General features: G+C 45.9%; 1 protein-coding gene across 1 annotated transcript in view; it reads right to left on the minus strand.

Annotated features, from left to right (window-relative positions):
• SYCP2 (synaptonemal complex protein 2) overlaps positions 1 to 22729 on the minus strand; it is a 3993018-nt gene that overhangs the window by 3570927 nt on the left and 399362 nt on the right. The window contains exons 6-7 of the mRNA XM_086932653.1: positions 13759 to 13783; positions 13589 to 13674 (exon numbers count right to left, since the gene is read on the minus strand). Coding sequence (XP_086788779.1) covers positions 13589 to 13674; positions 13759 to 13783 — 111 coding nt within the window. The remainder of the gene's footprint in view (positions 1 to 13588; positions 13675 to 13758; positions 13784 to 22729) is intronic.

The following is a 22729-nucleotide window of genomic DNA, read 5'->3' on the forward strand; positions in this document are numbered from 1 at the left end:
CGAAACATGTCGACGCACACAAAAAGGAGGTAACGCACATTGTCAGCGTAGTGACCTCCCACCCTCATTTTTAACAGCACCAGCCCGGGGGCTTATTAAATAATTTTTAGTGACCCCACGAGACAGGTTCTTTTTAACTATCACTATTTCCCAAACCCCACAATACACTCACATTTATTCAAAATACCCCCTCACCAACACCACACATAGTCTAACAAGTGCTCCTACGTCTACGTAGGTCGCAGCACGCCGTACCCCGTAGAGGGGTACGATGACCCCGATGATGAAGCATGACACCAAGGGGCCTGTTGGTGTGTGAGGGGACCTAAAAAAACATAAAGGTGTTCCCCACTGTGGAGGAGGCACCCTTAATCTCAAGGAGTGGATTCTAACTGTTTATTTAAATATGCCCAGGGAGAATGAATCCATTCTGATTTCTCTCTCTCCCCCCTCTGATTGTTAATTGTATCCTCATCAAAGTCATAAGCACATGAATATTCCCGCCCATGTGCGGGACCCCGGAAACACATCACATATATGTGAAAAACTTATATGTAGCTATATATATATATATATATATATATATATATATATATATATATATATATATAACAAAATTGCCAGGCATACCTCGGACTTTTTCGAGCGGGTCCTTCCGCGTGTGACTGGCTGACACGTAAAAATTATTGTCCGTAGGTAACTCCTCTTAAAGAAACCCAGAAGAACACAGCGGGGAATCCAGGGAAGATCGCTTTATTTACTGATCAAAAGCGGCATAATGCATTTCGACGTAAGTCTTCATCAGATGCCTTCACGTTTGAAAATAAGGCAGCACCTACGTTTAAAACCTTTCATGGCTCCTCCCAAAGTAATGGAGTACAGCTGGCCCCAGTTTCTATTGCATGGTCCTTTGTCACGGACTACCAATCCCAGAAAACATCAAGTGGAAAATGTTATTCTGTGGAGCTCGGTAGCGTGTTCGTGCTGTTCATGCCCTTTTCCAAGGTAAGGTGTCTTGCCAAATAATGTTCCTTTTCAAAAAGACGGTCTCCCCTGTGTCTCCTTACACTCCGCCTCAAAGTATTTATGCCTGCAGGGTCACGGAACAACAGAACAGTGCCCGTGCTCCCCCGTCAAATTTGGGTTGCTCCTTTGCAATTAACCTTCTGCTGGGATATTCTAAGAGGCAGTCCGAGGTTTCAAGTTCATAGAAAAGCACAAAATTGCCAGGCATACCTCGGACTTTTTCGAGCGGGTCCTTCCACGTGTGACTGGCTGACACGTAAAAATTATTGTCCGTAGGTAACTCCTCTTAAAGAAACCCAGAAGAACACAGCGGGGAATCCAGGGAAGATCGCTTTTTTTACTGATCAAAAACTTTAAGAGGAGTTACCTACGGACAATAATTTTTACGTGTCAGTCAGTCACACGTGGAAGGACCCGCTCGAAAAAGTCCGAGGTATGCCTGGCAATTTTGTGCTTTTCTATGAACTTGAAACCTCGGACTGCCTCTTAGAATATCCCAGCAGAAGGTTAATTGCAAAGGAGCAACCCGAATTTGACGGGGGAGCACAGGCACTGTTCTGTTGTTCCGTGACCCTGCAGGCATAAATACTTTGAGGCGGAATGTAAGGAGACACAGGGGAGACCGTCTTTTTGAAATATAACATTATTTGGCAAGACACCTTACCTTGGAAAAGGGCATGAACAGCACGAACACGCTACAGAGCTCCACAGAATAACATTTTCCACCTGATGTTTTCTGGGATTGGTAGTCCGTGACAAAGGACCATGCAATAGAAACTGGGGCCAGCTGTACTCCATTACTTTGGGAGGAGCCATGAAAGGTTTTAAACGTAGGTGCTGCCTTATTTTCAAACGTGAAAGCATCTGATGAAGACTTACGTCGAAATGCATTATGCCGCTTTTGATCAGTAAATAAAGCGATCTTCCCTGGATTCCCCGCTGTGTTCTTCTGGGTTTCTTTAAGAGGAGTTACCTACGGACAATATATATATATGTATGTATGTTTGTATGTATGTATGTATGTATGTATGTATGTATGTATGTATGTATGTATGTATGTATGTATGTATGCATGTATATATAAATAAAACACAAAATGCAGCCTTCCATAGTCATGCTAAACAATGTTGCATGAAAATTCTTTTGCACATATATACATTCCAATAAAGCAGGGAGAAATTAAGCATTTGAAAACTGCTTTATTATGCAGCAGAAATGATGATCCAGCAAGGAAGAATGAAAAACATTGTTAGCACATAGGCTGCATTGTATAAACATTAGTGTAGAAAGCTGAACAGTGAACCCACAGAAACACTCAGAATAACTGGCACCGTGCCTTTAAGGCAGCTATGACCCCTAGCTTCCCATCATGCCTCAAGGGTGACAGTTAGGTCAGTTGTTCTTGGTGGATTCCCGCAGACCATTTTACAAATAGATGTATGTCTCATGTTCACTTGCCCAGTGAGGCGGGTGGGTTGCTTATGACTTTGATGAGGATACCCTTGGAAGAGAACTAGGAATACAGGTAAGTAACTTATCCTTTTCTTCCAGGGGGATCGTCATCAATAGTCATAAGCACATGAATATAATGGCAAGCCCAGCCCCTCATCCTGCGGGCAAGAAAACAGAGAACCATTCAGATACACAGCAGCCGTAAGGCATATACAGACTTCCATAGGTTAACATTGGAACAGATTTCTCAAGGAGGCCTGGCCCACTTGGGTATCTGCTCTGGAATCAGAATCCAGACAGTAATGTCTGGTAAATGTATGGACCTACTTCCAAGTTGCAGCTTTGCAAATCATGGCCATCAGTCCATTGTGTAGAAATGCAACTGTTGTAGCTTTGCCCCTAGTAGTGTGAGCTTTAGGGGAATCAAACAGAGGCTTATTTGCTATTTGGTAGGCTAACTTTATACAAAATACTATCCATCTCGAAATGGATCTTTTAGAAGCTGGGATGCCTGTTCTAACAGAGCCATAGTTTACAAACAATTGATCAGACATTCTCATGGATTTCGTTGCTTCCAAATAGAATTTGAGAACCCTCTTGAGGTCTAGAGAATGAAGAGACCTTTCCGCTGGTGTGGTAGGATTGGGAAAGAAATCGTCTGATTATCATGGAACTCAGACACAACCTTGGGTAGGAAGGAAGAGTGAGTTTGCATAACCACCCTATTATGGTGGAGAACATTATAGGGTTCTTTAGAACAGAGTGCTTGTATCTCACTCACTGTACGCGCTGATGTAATTGCCACTAGTAAGGCTACTTTCCAAGAAAGGAGTTGCAACGTGGCCTTATGAATGGGTTCAAATGAAAGACCCATCAATTTTGACAATACTAGGTTCAACTCCCAAGGAGGAGAAGGAGGTCGAACGGGAGGATAAACCTTTTTCAATCCGTATAGGAAGTCTTTCACCACCTGAAGTTGAAAAAAGGAAGGTTGGTTAGGTGATTTACGATATGCTGTGATAGTGGCCAAATGTACTTTTAAGGAAGAATACTTCAAACCAGATTTGGCCAAGTAGAGCAAATATGGCACGATTACCTCCTCTTGCCCGTTAATTGGACTCCAACCATTACGGATACACCAAAAGTAAAACCTTTTCCACTTAATTGAGTATGAGGTTTTTGTGGAAGGTCTCTTTGACTCCCGTAAAATGTCCATGCAGTCTTTAGGGAGGTTCAGGTGTCCATACTGCAGGACTTCAGGAGCCATGCTGTCAAGTTGAGCGAAGGAAGTCTGGGGTGCAGAATCTCCCCCCCCCCCCCCCCCCCCCCATTTTGGTGAGAAGGTCCGGCCTGCATGGAAGTCTCCGATGCGGGAGAATTGAGAGTTGCAGCAGATCCGGATACCACCATTGGCGAGGACAGTCCGGTGCTATGAGGATCATCTTCATTCTGGATCGCAGAAGTTTGGCCACAACCTTCGGAATGAGAGGGAGGGGTGGAAAGGCGACTGCAAAAGTCTGTGACCAATTTATCAAAAGAGCATTCCCCCTCATTCCTGGTCGGTAAAACCTGATGCGAAGACGTGGCATTTTCTGTTTTGATCGTCTGCAAAGAGGTCGATGAAAGGATGACCCCATTGCTCAAAGATGTCTGCCACCACTTCGTCGTTGAGCACCCAGTCTTCTTGCTCTTGGAAGTCACGACTGAGGGCGCCTGCTCGCACGTTCTGGTCTCCCGGCAGATGGACTGCTGTGATTGATAGGCTCCTGGCTAGCAGCCAGTGCCAGATCGTCTGGGATTCGAGAGACAGAGGGCGAGAGTGTGTCCCACTTTGGTTGTTGAAATAATACATGGTTGTTGTATTGTCTGTTTGCACTAGGATTGATCCGGTTTGAATTGACGGCTGAAAAGCCTTGAGGGCTAAATGAACCGCCAGCAGTTCTAGCATATTGATGTGATATGTCTGTTCTCTGGTGGTCCATCTGCCCTGAGTCTGCAGATGACCCAGATGTGCTCCTCAGCCCTGAAGCGACGCATCCGTGATCAGGGATTGTTCTGGCAGAGGTTGGTGAAAGGGAACTCCTTTAAAAAGAGTTGTCAATACTTGGACGATGTTGTCCCCCGAGACTTTATAGATCTCCCCAGGAAGGCCATCTGGGCCAGATGCTTTCCCTTTTTTTACCTGCCGTATTGCTTCCTTTACTTCTAGCTCCGTTATTGCGGTCTCTAGACTATTACTCTGTGTTGTTGATAGAGTTGGGAGCACTATTCCTTCCAGCCACGTGTTTCGTGCCGTCTGATCATCCGGTAACTCTTCCCTGTAGATTGCCTCAAAGAACTCATAAAAGGCTTTACCTATCTCCTGATTAGATGTCCTTGGTGCCGCCTCCCCCTCCACCTTAATTTCTCTGATGTATTTCAGAGCTTGGTCAGCTTTTGTTTTCCACGCCAATACTCTTCCCGCGGCCTCTCCGAACTCAAAATGGGAGATCTTGCTTGCTTTCCATCTCTTATTAATCCTCTCTTGTAGGATGTTTTCTAATTGGAGCTTTAATTCAGCCAGTTTGGACATCTCCTCAGTAGAACCTAGAGACTGACCTAGGTTGGACTCAATGTCCTTCATTTCCTGTTCCAAACTGGATACCGTATCTTTATATTTTTTACTTCGATATGAGGACCTACTTGTTATACACCCCCTTGTAAAGGCTTTAAAGGTCTCCCAAACCACTGCCGAAGAGGAGGAATCTAGATTAATTTCAAAAAAGGCATTTATTTCTGCGGCCAGGAAATTCACTTCCCCTTCATCAAGTAGGAGTGTCCGGTCAAAAGACCAAGATGGATGTTCCCTCCTACTGTTGGTTCTAAGTGAGAAAACAAGAGCCGAATGGTCTGACAGGTGAGACGGGAGATATTCTATCTCTGTTAAGGAATCTTTCAAATTATAAGTAAACAAAGCATAGTCGATTCTAGATACATGCTTGAAACGGCTATTCCGATAGGAAACCCCCATTTTACTACCTACTCTTTCCCGCCATAGGTCCACCAAGCCTAGCTGATTCATGATTGTTATAAGAGTTCGCCTAGACTTTGGTGAACTAAAGGCCCTTGAATTTGCCGATTTATCTAGCTTAGAGTTCAGCACAATATTAAAATCGCCCATCCAAATCACAGGATCCTGAAAAAGTAGTAGGTGATTCCTAATGGCATGGAATATTCCGGATCCACAGCTAGGCATAAATATTACCACCTCTATGCGTTATCTCGGGATCCGCATCACCCAAGACATTGATACCATTGCCCAAACTAATCTAGATAGAGTCTCCAGGGAATGTAAGGGCCTACTGAAATCATGGGCTCACCTACCACTTTCTATAATGGGTAGGGTGAACCTAATAAAAATGTCTATCCTACCTAAGTATATATTTATTTTTGGCGCCATTCCTTTGGGGTTTGATGTGAAGATGTTGGACAGATGTCAGCGAGAGATTAACTCCTTTATCTGGAATTATAAATCCACTAGAATTGCTTGGAAGAAGTTGACGAGGAGAAGGGAAAAGGGGGGTCTTGCCCTACCGGACTTAGTTTACTATGCATGGGCCTTCCAGCTGTGCTATTCTAGGATGTTACTAAAACACCATCTAATCTTCCAGAAGGGCCAATATATAAAGCCATGTTATCCGGAGCAAATCTACCAGCAGATGGATTTCTATATAAGTTTGGGAGCCAAATATTTTTTAAGAAAATAAAGCTAAAAATTATACAGTCATGGGCTAGGGCTTGGCTAGCCATTAGAAGAAGATTGGGCCTGTCCTACTATTCTGATTTCGCTCCCATATGGGACTCCCCAGGTTTACCGGAGTGCCTAAAGGACAGCTTGTCCTCCCCATTAGAGGAGGCAGGGATTGTTAGATGGGGAGAGCTAATGGCGGATGGAGCAATATTACCTTGGGATGAACTACATGAGCGTATAGGTTCAGCATTTTCTACATTTAAATTCATCCAGCTGGAAAGCTGGGGGAGAGCCCAGCCATGCAAGGATGTACACTTTGGGAAAACAAGCTCCCTGGAGCAGCTGGTATTAGAAAGACCAAGGGTTGGCAAGGAGGTAGCCTTCTTGTACTGGCAGCTGCAGGAAGAAACCGATGGGGAGTTTACTCTTCCAGATGAACTGTGGGGAGAGGTAACTGGCTTTCAGTGTGAGGAGATATGGGTAAGATCTTTTCCCCTCCTCTACAAAGTGGTGAAACCATCATGGTTGAGGCGTAACCATCTGTTCACAGCCAATCGGGCATATTTAACACCGCTAAGACTTTCCAAATTTCTCCCAGATAAGAAATGTAATAAATGCAATTTATTAGAAGCTTCAGACATTCACATGTTTATGGAATGCCCTAACATCGGCCGGTTCTGGGAGGAAGTGTTGGCTACCTTGAATTCCATCCTGAATACATCATTAGTAGTTTCATTGCCACTTATCATCTTTGGCTTAGAGGACAGCATTTCTGGCAAGGCGAGATCCTTTTTGTTCTATGCCATTTTGTTGGCTAGAAGGCAGATTTGCATACGGTGGGTGGAGAAATCTGCTCCATTATACTCGGACTGGCTTACGTCCTTATACGAAACATCAAAGGTGGACATGGCCAGAGCCGGAAACAATCGTAACTTGGCCTTTTGGGATCTGTTGATACAGCGGAGATAGTGTTCCAGGCTTTTTTTTTTTTTTTTTTTTGATTTTTTTTTTTCCCCGGGTCCTATGATTATGCCATCATTACTCCTTGGACCGGGTCTGAACTCGATACGGTTGTTGGTCCTACAGGTTGAAATATACCTAGATGGAGTCAGCGCAAGATCTTAAAACCCCTCTTCCTTGTGGGACTTTTCTTCCACCAGTAAAACATTTCGGGTTCCGGAACCAGAGATGGGTATCATATCATGGTTCTCTCTCTCGGTCAGGAACACGTAAGGTGGCTGGCATGTCCAAGTTAGGGGGTAAGGCAAATGAGGACAAATAAATAAATAAATAAATAAATAAATAAATTTAAAAAAAAAAAAAAAAGAAGAAAGGGAACTCCTACCAGAAGGTTCTGTGGCTGCAGCCACCAGAGAATGGATTTTCTTTCTGCAGGCGACAGGAGAATCCGGTCATTCCACTGACCCAAAGATTGATTCCATTTGTCTTCTGGATCTTGCTGCAACGGTCTCATCCTCAATCTGGCATTGGGTATGAGAAAAATACAAGAGGCTATCGATCCCAGTAAAGAAACCACCTGTCTCACTGATGGCTGATGAGTTTGAAGGATGATGTTGCCTTTGCTCTTATTGATGACAGTCTCTCCGCTGAAGGAAACACTTTTCCGAGGTCGGAGTTGATATTGGTGCCCAGATAGTGGAATGATTGAGTCGGTTGAAGGACCGATTTGTCCAGATTGACATGCAGGCCTAAGCATTGAAGGAGATTCATGCAGATGTGAAGGTTTTCCTGCACCATGTGAGGAGATGATCCCTTCAACAGCCAGTCGTCTAGGTACGGATACACAAACAGGCCTTGGCCATGTAATGCTGCCGCTACCACTGCCATGCATTTTGTGAATACCCTCTGAGCTGATTTTAGGCCAAAGGGTAAGACTTTGAACTGGTAATGTCTTGTTCCCACCATGAATCGCAAGAACTTGCAATGTCGTGTTGTGATTGGAATGTAAAAGTACGCATCTTGGAGGTCCACCGAACACATCCAATCGCCTGTTTGTAGATGTGGGAATATTTGATGGAGCGCCAACATTCAAAACATTTCCTTTTTGATATATTTGTTCAGAGCCTGTAGATCTAATGTAGGTCTGAACTTGTTCGGTTGGTCTTTTTTCTGAACAAGTAAACTCCTTTTCCTCTCTGTGCAGGAGGGACCGCTTCTATTCATTGTTTCTCGAGAAGGGTCTACACTTCCTGACGCAGGAGGTCTAGATGTAGATGACGAGAATTTTCCGGAGGAATGTCTCTTGGGGACACACAAAAGCGTAGTGCGTACCCATTTTCTAGTTTATTCAGCACCCACTGATCTTTGGTTATGTTGCGCCACTCTTGAATGTAACCTGCTATACTTCCTCCCACTGGAGTGTGCAACGGTGATAGAGGAAGCAGAGACTCATTGCTTCCCTGGAGTTTTTGTTGCGGAGGAGGACTGCTGTTGATGTCCTCATCTTCCCCTTGAGGAGCTTAGGCCTTGGTATTGGGATTTGCCCTGTTTATTTGGCAACCGTTGAGGGGTTTGAACCCTCTGTTGGTTAACTTTCTGATTGTAGGGCCTGTACCGCTTCCAAAACTCCCTTTTCTTCTCCAGGCCCACCGCCTGTAAGGTATCCAATTCAGCCTTCATTCTCGCCATTTCGTCTGTGTAGGCACCAAAAAGTGAAGTGCCAGAAAAAGGGAGGTTCAATATACGCTGCAGCTCATCCGGTTTTAATGCTGTGAGGCGCAACCAGGAAGATCATCGTGCACATATGCCATGTGCATAACAGTGAGCTGCTAGAGACACATCTGCTGCAGTGCTGATTATCTGGTTGGGTACCAAAGCAACCTCCTGAATGATTTCAGAGAAGTCCTGCTGATCCTCCTTTTGTCTTTAAAGCGCTCCAGTAAATCCCATAGGGACCTGCTGCAACGACCCAGCAGGGCCGCAGTGTTGGACACTTGTAGAGAAGATGCTGCCGAGCCATAAGCCTTCCGTCTAAGAATCTTGTGCTCTACTCTCTTTATCTGGAGGAGCAGAGGAGGAAGATGCAACTGCATGCACCTTTTTTTCTCGCTGTTGCAGCATCCTAGGACCGGTTTCCGGCTATCAGCCGTCTTCAGCCAGGATAGCTTGACTCCAGTGGTGTGGAGAGCATGGAACTCACGTCTGAGCATACCCATCCCACTCGGGGTGACAAATGGAAAAACAACAACTGATGGACAGAATGCAGAACAATGTCATACATTCACCCTGTACAGAGATCTGGGCCTAAATCCATCTTTTTTTGCACACCACACCACCCCAGTTCAGACATGGCCATATGCAAATCAGCCTTGACCCTGTGCCTCATGGGAACAGTCCAGCCCGAACTGCCAAGCCATGTCTTTCCTGGACTGGAATCAAGCATCCTAGGACCGGTTTCTGGCTATCAGCCGTCTTCAGCCAGGATAGCTTGACTCCAGTGTGTGGAGAGCATGGGACTCACGTCTGAGCATACCCATCCCACTCGGGGTGTCAAAAAAACGATGGATTTAGGGCCAGATCTCTGTACTGGGGTGAATGTATGACATTGTTCTGCATTCTGTTCATCAACTGTTTTTGTTCTTGAGTTTGGAAGCCAGGTGTTCTAGTTTCCCTGTGTGCAGGGCTTTGTGCGTGAGGCAGGCAGTTCTAAAGCTGGCACGCATTTTGACTGGGAGCCATTTTAGTTTTCTGGAGTGCAGGAGATAAGTGGTCATATTTTATAACTCCGATGACCATTCTGGCAGCTGCATTGAGAGTTGTTTTGAGTGGCACTAAGTGGGAAAGAGCTATACCAGAGAGGACTGCGTTCCCATAGTTAAGTCTAGAAAACACCAGTAATTGGGTGGCTTGTTTAAGGTCCATGGGCGGGATGAAGGGTTTTATTTTGTTGAGAGGCTTCAGATTGAGGTAGGCACTCTTCGCGGATATCTTAATGTGTTGGATCATGCTTAGTCTTTAGTCGAGGGTGATTCCTAGTGATTTTACCGAGGTAGCCTGGGTGAGATTACCGCTAAGAGCATCGATTGCTTTCAGCCACTCTACAATTTGAGGGTTTTCTTCTTTAATGGAGTTGAGGAGGATTTCGGATTTGTCTTGACTGAGTTTAAGGTGGTTTGTTGCTATCCATTGTTGAACTTCTCTAGGAGTGTTGTTGAGTCTTAGAATGTTGTTAATGGAGGAGGTTTCCAAGTAGATCTTGGTGTCGTCTGCATATGGGTGGAAGGGGATGTTGGGTTTTTTCAGAATGGTGGTGAGGGGTTCCATGTATATGTTGAACAGTTGAGGGGAGAGCACTGAGCCTCGGGGGATACTTCTGTTTACAGGTTGTAGGTCGGACATAAAGGATTTGATGTTTATCTTTTGGGAGCGGTTGTGAAAGAAGAAAGAGAACCATTGTAGGACCACTCATCCACACCTACTCGGTCTTTGAGAGCCTTGATGAGGAGATTGTGATCAACTGTGTCAAAGGCTGCCGATAGGTCTAGGAGGATGAGTAGGCAGCATTGGTCAGTATCAAGGGACTTGAGGATGTCATCCATGATGGTAAGGATCGCGGTTTCGGTGCCTTTTCTGAAGCCAGATTGTTGGTGGTCTAGCAGGTTGATGTTGTCAATGTGCTGATTCAGTTGTAGAAGAACAAACTTTGAGTTTTTTGGCTAGGAAGGGGAGGTTGGAAACAGGTCTGAAGTTGTTCAGGTCGTTGGTGTCTAGGTTTGGTTTTTTCAGGGGTGGTGTGACTTGGCCGACTTTGAGGTAGTCACGGTATGATGCCGGTTTTCAAGGAGCTTTTTATGATTTTGCACCATAGTGGTGCAAGGGAGAGTTTCAGCTTTTTGGTCAATTGGGTAGGTACAGGGTCGAGGATGTGGGATGAGGGCTTGTAGGAGGAGATTAGTTTGAGAATCTCAGATTCAGGTACGGGGTCGAAGGATATCCAGGTTTTCGAGGGGAGCAAGCTTGTGGTGGTTTCGACTGCTGGGGCTACGTTTTTGCAGGAAGGATTGAGGTTGATGTCAAGTGATAGCTCAATCTTGGTGATTTTGTCGATGAAGTTGGCGAAGTTGTCACACCGGTCTTTGGAGGCCTGGACTGCGGGTGCAGAGGTCTTGGAAGTTTGTTGCCAGATGATGTTAAAGAACTCTTTTGGCCTGTTTTTCGCGTTGTCAAGAGCAGTGCAGGAAAAGTAGTTTTTTTCATTGAAGATATGTTTTTTGTAATTCCTTCTTGCTGTTTTGAGTTTTGCGCAGAGGCTAGAGGCGGGATTATTTCTCAATAGACGTTTTGTAGCTCTAAGTTGTCTCCTTTCGTCGTTAATGTCCTTGTTGAACCAGGATCTCGAGGGGATATTTCTGGATTTTTTCAGTTTCAGGGAGGCTAGTTGGTCTAAGATGGATGACATAGTTGTGTTCTAGAGGGATTTGAGTTCTGTTGTGTAGAGACTGACTGGGGAGATGGACAGGAGGGTGCTTATTTTTTCTTCTTAGTCGACTATGTTGATCGGTGTTAGGTTTCTTGTCCATGTGGGAGGGTCTTGGATGAGAGGTTGGCACATGATTGGTTGCGTAATGTGGAAAAGGATTAAGTGGTGGTCTGACCAGTCGACCGGTAGGATGTGGTCTATTGTGATTTGGTCGCGTTGGGCGATGATGGAATCCAGGGTTGCCCCTTTGTTTTGTGTTTCTTCTAAGCAGTGCTGGGTAAGGTTGTTGGTATGTAATATCTCGTTCAGGTTTGTATTGGTGAGCTGTTTTTATCATTCCAGTGGCAGTTGAGTTCGCCCAGAATTAGGTTGTTGTTGTCTCGAGAGAGAGCAGTGAGCAACTAGGTCTGACAGGTGTTCAGTGAACATGGTGGTGTTGCCTGGGGGATGGTATAGGAGATGGCAGTGTTGTAACTTGTAGTTGCTGGAGTTAATGTTGGTGGTTAGGCATTCAAAGGAGTTATAGTTGAAGGTATCAATTTCGGTCGCGGACAAGTTGTTGTTGCAAATGATTGCTAAACCCCCACCTTTTTGGCCTTTTCTTTCTTTGTTGAAGATAGAAAAGCCCAGGAGTACGAGAGTATCCATGATTGGAGGTGAGGTGTCATTTAGCCAGGTCTCGGTGATGAAGGCTATGTCTATGTCATGGTTAAGGATGGATTCAGCTAGCTCTGTGGCGTGTTTAGTGGCTGATCTGCAGTTTATGAGCATGCAGTTGGTAGGGGGTGTCGCATTTTTTTGGTTCTTTTCTAAGGGGAACAGTAGGGATGTTGATGAGGGAGGCTGGGGGTCTAGGGAGTTTTGGAGTGGAGTGATCTCTTCTGAATCCAGTGACTACCTGAATCGAGGATTGAGGGATGTGAGAAGAGGGGGTGGTGTACGAGGAGGCCAGCTTGGTCGCTGTATCAGATGACATAGCTTTCATAGTTCTACAGCTCGATTTATTCTCAAACCACAAAATAAATATGGATAAATATCACTAAGGTAGCTAAAAAATAAATATGGATAAATACAGACGGAAATGTTAAAAAAATAAATAGCATAAACCCGGAAGCCCTAGTTATAATGTATACTGTGATGGCATTAAGTCAGTGCAGACCGCAACATATCTCTGTAGTAAAACCTAGAAATTGATCAAATATCTGTTTCCTCAACCTCACATCACAGTTTCAGTGACTAATAACAATGGTGAATTTTTTTTAACAATACCTAACTGGCTTTGCATAAGAATTTCACTTTGTCTTGGGATTGATTACTGTAGATTAAATACCTTGTTGCCTGCGTTTTTTCACAAGGTATTTCCCCATCTAACAGGACATGTAGACTGTCTTATTTTGTCATTCTAAAATCTCCATACTTCTACTTTGTTTATTTGCATATGATATATATACTCTCTGCCTTAAACTTATTAACTGGTGGTATCTCGGCCTCTTGAAAAGGTCTCTTTCACCAGATACTAATACAACAACTACTACATAGCTTTGTCCACCGATAAGGTCTTTAGAAATCTATTACTAATTCAGTTTTAAATCTTTTAATTACTTCAGTGGAGCATGGGAATTGGATCTTGCTCATAATGCCGTATTTTGTGTGATTTGTCTTCTTTTAATGATTTTACATTGATGAACAGTGAAAGCTATCAGTATGTTCCTTGTGTGTTTAAAAACATTCTTTAAAAATAAATACGAAGGCTTTGCTAGAGGAACTACAGTGAGTTAATAGGTCTTCAAACAAACACATGAATCTTAGAAGCGCCCTAATATGGATAAATATTAATATTTTCAAAACAGCTATTTCATAGGAGAACAGAAGGATGTTCAATATTGTGTTGGAGTTTGACATTACATGAAACATCAGGGAAAACATGCAAAATATATTACCTCTTGTTGAATAAAAACATTAATTCTTGTATCAGCAATCAAAGAACATATTCTCAAGATAAATGTTTCAAGCATTTCAATTTTACCTGAAAAAAAATAGTTACAACCTTAATGTTATTACTCTTTTTTTATATTTGAAAGATTACTTGATTATTGGATTTTTTACATACCGTCATTATGAACATCATCGATAATCTGTAATAAAAAAAGATAAATGTTATTCATGCCTTCCACCCCCCCAACAAGTGTCATTTCAATAAGTAACAAGGTATTAGACTAATAAAGCAGAAACAAAGTATATCAAACTTTAAATGTTGGCTTCAGGGAAAAGTACAGGGCACTTTACATCGATTTCATGTAGACTGCATTACACCCTCAAGCCCATTAAACTCTTCATCATAAATATAACATAAAATAGATAGCAAGAACAATAGTTACTTACCTGTAATCTGTGGTTCTCCAGTATTGGTGTCTTTTTTAGATTCACATGCCTGAATCATTCCCCGTCGTTGGAGTGGGAGTCCCACGGTACATAAAAAAGCAATAAAATTCCATAATATAGGAAAAAAACTGTAATTCCCAACCAGGAAGTAAAGTAGCCAAAGCTACAGGAGAAAAAACTTCCACACATGACTCTCCTAGTCATTTTGTATAGCCCAAACTACAGCCAATCAGGCGACAGCACCCACCAGAAGGTTCTCCCCAGAGGCTCAGGCTCTCAGATTTTCTCGCAAGGAGTGATGGTAAACCAATGTAGCCTAAGAGCCTCTGAGGGGAGGTGGGCGGGTTGCATGTGAATCTATGAAAGACACCAATGCTGGAGAACCACAGATTACAGGTAAGTAAATATTGTTCTTCTCCAGTATTAGGGGTGTCTTTCATAGATTCACATGCCTGAATCAGAGTAGAAAGCAGTACATATCCGTGCTTGGCAGATACTAATGGTAGCATAAGCTTGTCAATATTAGAAGCACATAACAATGCAACATGTAAAAGAACATCAGTAAAAGCATAGTAGAACGCAATCACTTGGTCATGTGCATAACAGAAACATAACAAGCGTCTGACAGCAGGAATAGGAGGTGGGATACAGAGGCTCACTTTAGAGGAAAAGATTTCGTAGAACTGCTTGACCCACTGATGCATCAGTCTCGCTGGCTGCATCCAAACAATAGTGTTTGGTGAAAGTATGGTGACTGGCCCAGGTTGCCGCTCTGCTGATGTGCTGAAAAGGAACTCCAGCAAATAATGCCGTAGAAGAAGACATTGCTCTTGTAGAATGTGCTCTAGGACTTGCTTGCAGAGGTCTTCCTGCAGATATCCATCTTGCAATTGTTTGTTTAGAAACTGCCTGTCCCTTACGAATTGTCCCATAAGTGACAAATAGTTGATCAGACCTGCACAATGTAGATGTTCTTTGCAAATAGAATTTTAGACATCTTTTAATGTCGAGAGTATGCAATGCCCTTTCCGCAGGTGACTGAGGGTTAGGAAAAAAGGTCTTTAAAACCACCGGTTCATTCAGATGGAAATCCGAAGGTACTTTTGGAATGAATTTCGGATTGGTGCAAAGCACCACAGAGTCATTTGTGAACTGTAAGAAAGGATGAAGAACAGTAAAAGCCTGGATATCGCTGACTCTCCTAGAGGAGGTTAGGGCCAATAGAAGTGACACCTTCCACGTAAGAAATTTCAGATCTGGTCTGTGGATGGGTTTGAATGGGTGTCGCATAAACTGTGCCAACACTACATTGAGATGCCACGATGGAGGTGGACGACGTACCGGAGGGAACATTCTAAAAAGGCCTTTAAAGAATTGCTATATAATCCTCGAAGAGTAAAGATAATTGGTACCATCTTGTCGATATCTTGAAATCGCTGCCAGGAAAACTTTTAGGGTAGCATGAGATAATCCTGATCGAGCCAGACGTATTAAAAAAGGCAGGATCTCCTCTGGTTTAGCTGAAAAGGGGTGAATTCCAGCTGAACGACACCAGACACAAAAAAGTTTCCATTTAAGACTGTACGTCTTTATGGTAGCAGGTGCCCTTGCCTTGGCCAGAACTTCCTTGCAATCCGCAGGGATGTTTAGATGGGAAAACTCACGGTACTCAGGCGCCAGGCCGCTAATTTCAGCGATGTTGAATCCGGATGGTAAATCTGGCCGTCCTGAATGGAGCGTAAATCCAGAATTGGACTCAACTGCATCAGTTTGCACTCCGATAGGAGAAGGAGCTCTGTGAACCAGTACTGGCGAGGCCATCTGGGAGCAATTAGAATCAGCCGACATGGCTCCTTCATCTTCCGCAGGACTCTGGGAACTAGCGGAATTGGTGGAAAAGCGTACGCATATGTCAGAGACCAGTCGATCGAAAAAGGATTCCCCTGAGAGTCTTTGTGGGGATGCCAGCTTGCGAAGAATCGGCATTTGCTGTTGGTTGCAAAGAGGTCTAGGTCTGGATGACCCCATAGTTGAAAGATCCGATCCACGGTCTGCTGATGAAGTTCCCACTCGTGAGTGGATACGGTTATCCTGCTGAGTGCGTCTGCCAAGACGTTCTCCGTTCCAGGAACATGCACAGCTTGAAGATTGATGTTGTGTTCTCTTGACCATGTCCATAGCCTTTGGGCTTCCTGAGAAAGGAGAAGTGATCTTGTTCCTCCCTGCTGGTTTACGTAATGCATGCTCGTTGTGTTGTCTGTGCGTACCAACACATTGGCGTCCTGGATGATTGCACGAAATGCCTTGACCGCAAGGAAAATGGCACTCAGTTCTAGCCGGTTGATGTGCCAACGCCTTTGTTGAGGGTTCCACTTGCCGCTGATAGTTAGGCCCTGAAGATGAGCCCCCCAGCCTTTGAGGGATGCATCCGTGGTGATTGTAAAACTTGGCGCATCCTGGAGGAAAGCGCAACCTTGCTGCAGATGTTTTCTTTGCGTCCACCAGAGGAGGGACCTCCGCATGTGAGGTGTGATCTGGATGAGATCCTCGAAAGAACCGGAGACCTGTAGCCATTGTAAGCTCAGTTCTTCCTACAGAGGCCTCATCCTGAGTCGGCAATTTGGTATCAATGGAATGCAAGACGATACCATCCCCAGAAAAAACTTGTACTGTCGAACTGAAACTTACTTTTTTTAAAGTAGATTTGTGGCCATATTTCGTATCTTGACGTCTCTCGTCCGAGACGAAGGCTTGGAGCAACTGAGTGTCCAAGGTTGCTCCCAGGAAAGCCCGTCTTTGTGATGGTATCAACTGGGATTTGCTGAAGTTGATGGAAAGACCCAGGGACTGAAAAAGTTCAGACACCGTTGTAGATGATTGTCTGTCTCCTCGTAAGAACTGGCCTTGAAAGGGCAGTCGTCCAAATATGGAAATATTTGAATCCCCTCCAGCCGGAGGTGAGCAGCCACTGGGGCTAAGACCTTTGTAAACACCCTTGGCGCCGAGCGTAGACCGAAGGGAAGTACTTTGAACTGGTAATCCCTGCCAATCACTCTGAATCGCAGGAATTTTCTGTGGCAAGGTAAGATGGGGATATGGAAATATGCATCTTGGAGATCCAAGGTGGTCATGTAGTCTCCTGCTGCTAGAAGATGCAGTATTTCCTGAAGTGACAACATCCTGAATGTTAACTTTTTCAAATATTTGTTTAGGGCACGGAGATCCAGAATTAGACGGCATTCTCCGGACTTTTTCTTTATTAGGAAAAATTTGTAGTAAAATCCCATTCCCCTCATATTTTTAGGTACTCTCTCGATTGCTCCTTTCTGTAGCATCAAATTGATCTGGGCAAATAGCTCCTCCAGGTGAGCTGGAGGTGGGCCTTTTGGGGAGACATTCGGAGGAAAATGGTCGAATTCTAAAGGCATGGCCCTTGGCTACAATATCCAGGACCCACCTGTCTGATGTTATCGATAGCTAATTTGAGTAAAACTTTGATATCTGTCCTCCAACTTTTTCTCAAGTGGGGTAGTAGTGGTGGCAGGTGACGGGTCTCATTGGCGCTTATCCTTTCTGCTGTAGGTAGTTTTTCCCATGTCCTGGGAATAATTAGTTCTCCTCTAGCCGTAGGTTTGATAGCGCTGGGTCTGGTAGCGCTGATTTCCTTGTCTGTAGGAGGATTGTTGTGTGTATCCACCTCTGTTTGAAAATGATCCACGTCCTCTCGCTCCTCAAAAGGGCGGCTTGCGAAATTGAAGTGTACCCAAGGATTTTGCTGTTTCTGTATCTTTCTTTATTGTTTGTAGGGCTTCGTCAACTTGAGGGCCAAACAGAAATTCACCATCATAAGGCATATCTAATACCTTAGATTGTACCTCCTGATGGAAAGAAGTAGATCGTAGGCACCCCTCCCTACGCAAGATAGCAGCACCAGCTAGCTGCCGGAAACCAGTTGAGGCGACGTCAACCGCTGAATCAATAATCTCCTCTGAGATTCCCCTGTCTTTCCTGTAAGATCTTCTGCGCTTCAGGTTTAGAAGGCTCAGGAAGGAGATCTATGTACGGAGCTATGTCCGACCACATCTGCCGGTCATACCTGCCCAGGATGGCCAAAGAATTAGCAGCCCGGACTGTGGTAGCTGCCATTGTTGAAAAGCGTTTCCAAATGGCATCCAGGCGCCTGCCATCTCTGTCCGACGGGGCTGCAACTGGAGATGAAGGGTTTCTAGCTCTCTTTTGCGCCGCTTGGATGATAACTGAGTCCAGTTTCGGTTGTCCTATAAGGCACGCAAGTGACTTTCCAGGTGCCTTGTACTTCTTGTCAATCCGTGGCAAGACCGGAGGAATGGATGCTGAAGTAGACATGACCTTTATACACTCCTTCCAGATAAAGTCAATAATCAGTATGGATTTGACTTGTTTTCTAGGCTGGTCTTTAAAGTCGTAGAGAAAACATTCTTGCTCCGTTTGCTCCATATCAATATGGAAACGCTTAGTAGCCCATTCCATCAAGAGGTGGAAACCACCCACGTCTACTGGTGGTAAGTCCGAGGTAGACTGAGGTGATGGAGAGGGAGTTTGCACCTGATATTCATCCCACTCCGACATATCATCCACTTCGCCTTCCTCTCTCTGGTCTTCTTCATCTGAAAGCTGTTGACCCTCAGGCTAAGTGGACGGCCGAGGTGGAGGAGACTTTAGCGGGCGACAGTCTGGTATAGGTTCTTTCGTAGCAGGTGTAGAAGGCACCGAGCCTGTGGATTCTGATGGCGGGAACCGTTTGTAGTAGTCATCCAACATGTATTGGAGGTTGGTGAGCAATGCGATCGGCACCTGCTTGGCAGGGACACCTGTTGCAGGGGACGGCATATGTTCAGGTGACTGCTGATCATCCGGTTAGTCCTCTTGATACTTAAGTTCAAGTTCAGAGATTTGTATAGCGCACTACTCACCCAAAGGGTCTCAAGGCGCTTGGGGGAGGGGGGTATTTTATTTATCGAATATCCAAGTTTTAAGTTGCTTTCTGAAGGAGAGGTGACTCTGTGTAAGGCAGAGGTGGGTGGGGAGAGAATTCCAGGTTTTGGCCGCCAAGTAGGAGAAGGTTCTTCCTCCCATGGTGGATCTATGGATGCGGGGAATTGCGGCGAGGGCTTGGTTGGATATTCGAAGTTGTCGGGTGGGGGTGTAGAAGGACAGTCGTGTGTTGAGGCATTCGGGTCCTAAGTCGTAGAGGGCTTTGTGTGCGTGAGTGAGGAGACGGAACTTTATTCTCTTGTTGACGGGGAGCCAATGTAGGTCTTTCAGGTGACCGGAAATGTGAGCTTGGCGGGGGATGCCCAGTATGAGTCTGGCTGAGGCGTTTTGGATGCGTTGGAGTTTTTTCTGTAGTTTGGCTGTGGTACCAGCGTAAAGGGTGTCTCCGAAGTCCAGTCGGCTTGTGACCAGTGCTTGGGTGACCGTCTTTCTTGTTTCGGTGGGGATCCATCGGAAGATTTTTTTGAGCATGCGTAGGATGTTGAAGCATGAGGATGAGACGGCGTTGACTTGTCTGGTCATCGAGAGGGAGGAGTCCAGGATGAATCCCAGGTTGCATGCGTGATCCGTAGGTATAGGTGCGGTTCCCAGGGCCGGTGGCCACCATGAGTCGTCCCAGGCGGAGGGGGATGATCCTAAGATGAGGACTTCCATTTTGTCTGAGTTCAGTTTTAGACGGCTGTTCTTCATCCATTCGGCGACTTCTTTCATTCCTTCGTGTAAGTTGGTTTTGGCGGTGTTTGGGTCTTTGGTGAGGGAGAGGATCAGCTGGGTGTCGTCTGCGTAGGAGATGATGTTGAGGTTGTGTTGGCGTGCAATGGATGAAAGGGGACTCATGTATACGTTGAAGAGGGTGGGACTGAGTGATGATCCTTGTGGAACGCCGCAGATGACTTCGGTGGCCTCTGATTTAAAAGGGGGGAGGCGGACTCTCTGGGTTCTTCCGGTGAGGAACGAGATGATCCAGTCCAATGCTTTTCCTTGTATTCCGATGTTGCTGAGGCGTTGTATGAGGGTGCTATGACAGACTGTGTCGAAGGCTGCGGAGAGGTCAAGTAGGATGAGGGCAGCTGTTTCTCCGTTGTCTAGTAGAGTTTGGATGTCGTCTGTTGCTGCGATGAGGGCGGTTTTGGTGCTGTGTTTGGCTCGGAAGCCGGACTGTGAGGGGTCGAGGGATTTGTTGGCTTCGAGGAAGGCGGCGAGCTGACTGTTGACGGCTTTCTCTATAACTTTAGCAGGGAATGGGAGGAGCGATATGGGGCGGTAGTTCTTAAGTTCAGTGGGATCTGCTGTGGGTTTCTTCAGAAGGGCGCTGAGTTTGGCATGTTTCCAGCTTTACGGGAAGGTAGCGGAGTTGAGGGAGTAGTTGATGACGTCTCGGAGATGGGGTGCGATGATGGAGTCTGCTTTCTTGAAAATGTGGTGGGGACATGGGTCGGTTGGCGATCCTGAGTGGATGGAGTTCATCAGACGGATGGTGTCTTCAGTGGTGATTGGGTGTCAGGCGCAGAGGTTGTTAGAGGGGGGTGTTGGATCGGGGGTGGGTGCAGTGGACTGGTCTCCGGACTGGTTTTCAAAGCTATTGTGTATGTCGGCAATTTTGTTGTAGAATAAAGAGGCTAGTTGATCGCAGAGGTCTTGGGAGGGAGTGATGTCGTTGGTGCCGGCGGTGGGGTTGGTAAAATCTTTGACGATGTTGAATAGTTCCTTGCTGTTGTGGGCGTTTTTGTCAAGTCGATCCTTGAATGCTGATTTCATGGTGGATCGGATCAGTTGGTGGTGTTTTCGGGTAGCATTTTTGAAGGTGGTCAGGTTGTCAGTGGTAGGGTTTTTTCTCCAGGCTTTCTCGAGGGTGCGACATAACTTCTTAGATTTCTTGAGGTCATCGTTGAACCAGGGGGCTTTTTTGTTACCTTGCTTGATTTGATGGTTCTTCAGGGGTGCTAGTTCGTCTGCGCTGTAAGTGATCCATTGTGTGAGGTTGGTGGCTGCTTGGTTTGGGTCCGATTATATGGCAGGGGAGTTTTTGTGTAGCGATGTGAAGAGCTGGTCGGTGGTAATTTTGTTTTTGGAAAAGGGGGTGGTGATGGACAGAGTTTCTGAATGATGCAGAATAGTCCTACCCAGTCAAGAGATCAGGGCTTGTCCATCACCACCCCCTTTTCCAAAATCGATTTTGTCCACAATAAGTGTGGGAGGGTATACTCAGACATGAGTCCCTTGCTCATTGCACCATCAGGATTCAAGCAAGCCGGGCCGACGACTGCTGAAATGCCAGAAACCGGTCCCCGGAAGCTTGTTTCCTTCCCAGTATAAGAATTGGCTTGGTAGTTTGGTTGGCCCTGTTCCCATCATGCACTGGGACAGGAACAGACTAATTTGCATGTAGCCAGGTTCTGAGCTGGGATGGTGCAGTGAGCTAAAAACGGTGATGGATCTAGCCCTGATCTCTTGACTGGGTAAGAGTATTCTGCATCATTCAGAAACTCTGTCCATCACCACCCCCTTTTCCAAAATCGGTGGTAATTTTGTTCCAGTTTCTTCGGGGAATAGGTTGTGGGGGGTTGTAGGTCGTGGTCTCTTTGAAGTTGAAGTGAACGCAGCGGTGGTCCGTCCAGTGGAGAGCTGTGGTGTGATTGAAGGAGATGTTTTTGCTGGAGGAGAAGATTGGGTCGATTGTGTGTCCGGCATAGTGGGTGGGGGTATTGACGAGTTGTTCGAGTCCAAGGTTGGCCAGGTTGTCCGGAAGGGTGGTGGTGTTGGAGTCGTTTTTCTTTTCAAGGTGGTAGTTGAGGTCTCCCAGTAGAATGTAGTCCTCGGAGGGGAGGGCGTGTGGGCTGATGAAGTCAAAGATGTCATCGCTGAATTGTTTGCGGGGTCCAGGTGGTCTGTAGATGAGGGTTCCTCTGAGTGTGGTTCTAGGGTCGGTGTGGATCTGGAAGTGAAGGTGTTCGGCGTTTGTGAGGTAGTCATCGGAACTGGTCGTGATGCGGATGGTGTTCTTGTGGACGATGGCGATGCCTCCTCCTGTTTGGTTGGTGCGGTCCTTTCGGATTATCTTGTAGCCGTCCGGGATGGCTATGGCGATGTCGGGAGCTGATGAGGCGTTCATCCAGGTTTCTGTAAGGAAGGCGACATCCGGTGATGTAGTGTCGAGAAGGTTCCAGAGTTCAATGGCGTGTCTGTGGACCGGGCGAGTGTTGAGCAGGATGCACTTTAGGTGGTTAGTGTCGGAGCTCCGTTCGGAGTTTGTGGATTTGGTGTGGGTCCTGATGCAGTCGAACTTGCAGGAATGGCAGGTGAAGGGTCCATGGGTGTATCCTGGGACGGCTTGGTAGCAGTTAGTTGGGCGGCCGGGGTTAAGGGCTGAGAGGGTTGCGGCATCGTATGTTATGCAGGCAGAGTGGATTTTGCGGGGGACAGGGGGTATGGCGCTGGGCGTGGTCCAGGCGCAGACGGGCGTAGACGGGCTTACCTTTGGCGCACCATCGGCGCGCATGGGGCGCTTCCGCTGCGCGTGAACGCTACGCACTGATGCATCTGTCATAAGTGGATGGTGGAGGGGGCGGAGCGAGGGAGGGGCAGCTGGGAGGGGGGAGCGGGGTAGAGAGCCGGGCTGGGAGGCACAACAACCAAACAACAAGATGGCTGCAAGCCAAAAGTGA

This window comes from Lissotriton vulgaris, chromosome 7 (genome assembly GCF_964263255.1).
Source record: "Lissotriton vulgaris chromosome 7, aLisVul1.2, whole genome shotgun sequence".
NCBI lineage: Eukaryota > Metazoa > Chordata > Amphibia > Caudata > Salamandridae > Lissotriton > Lissotriton vulgaris.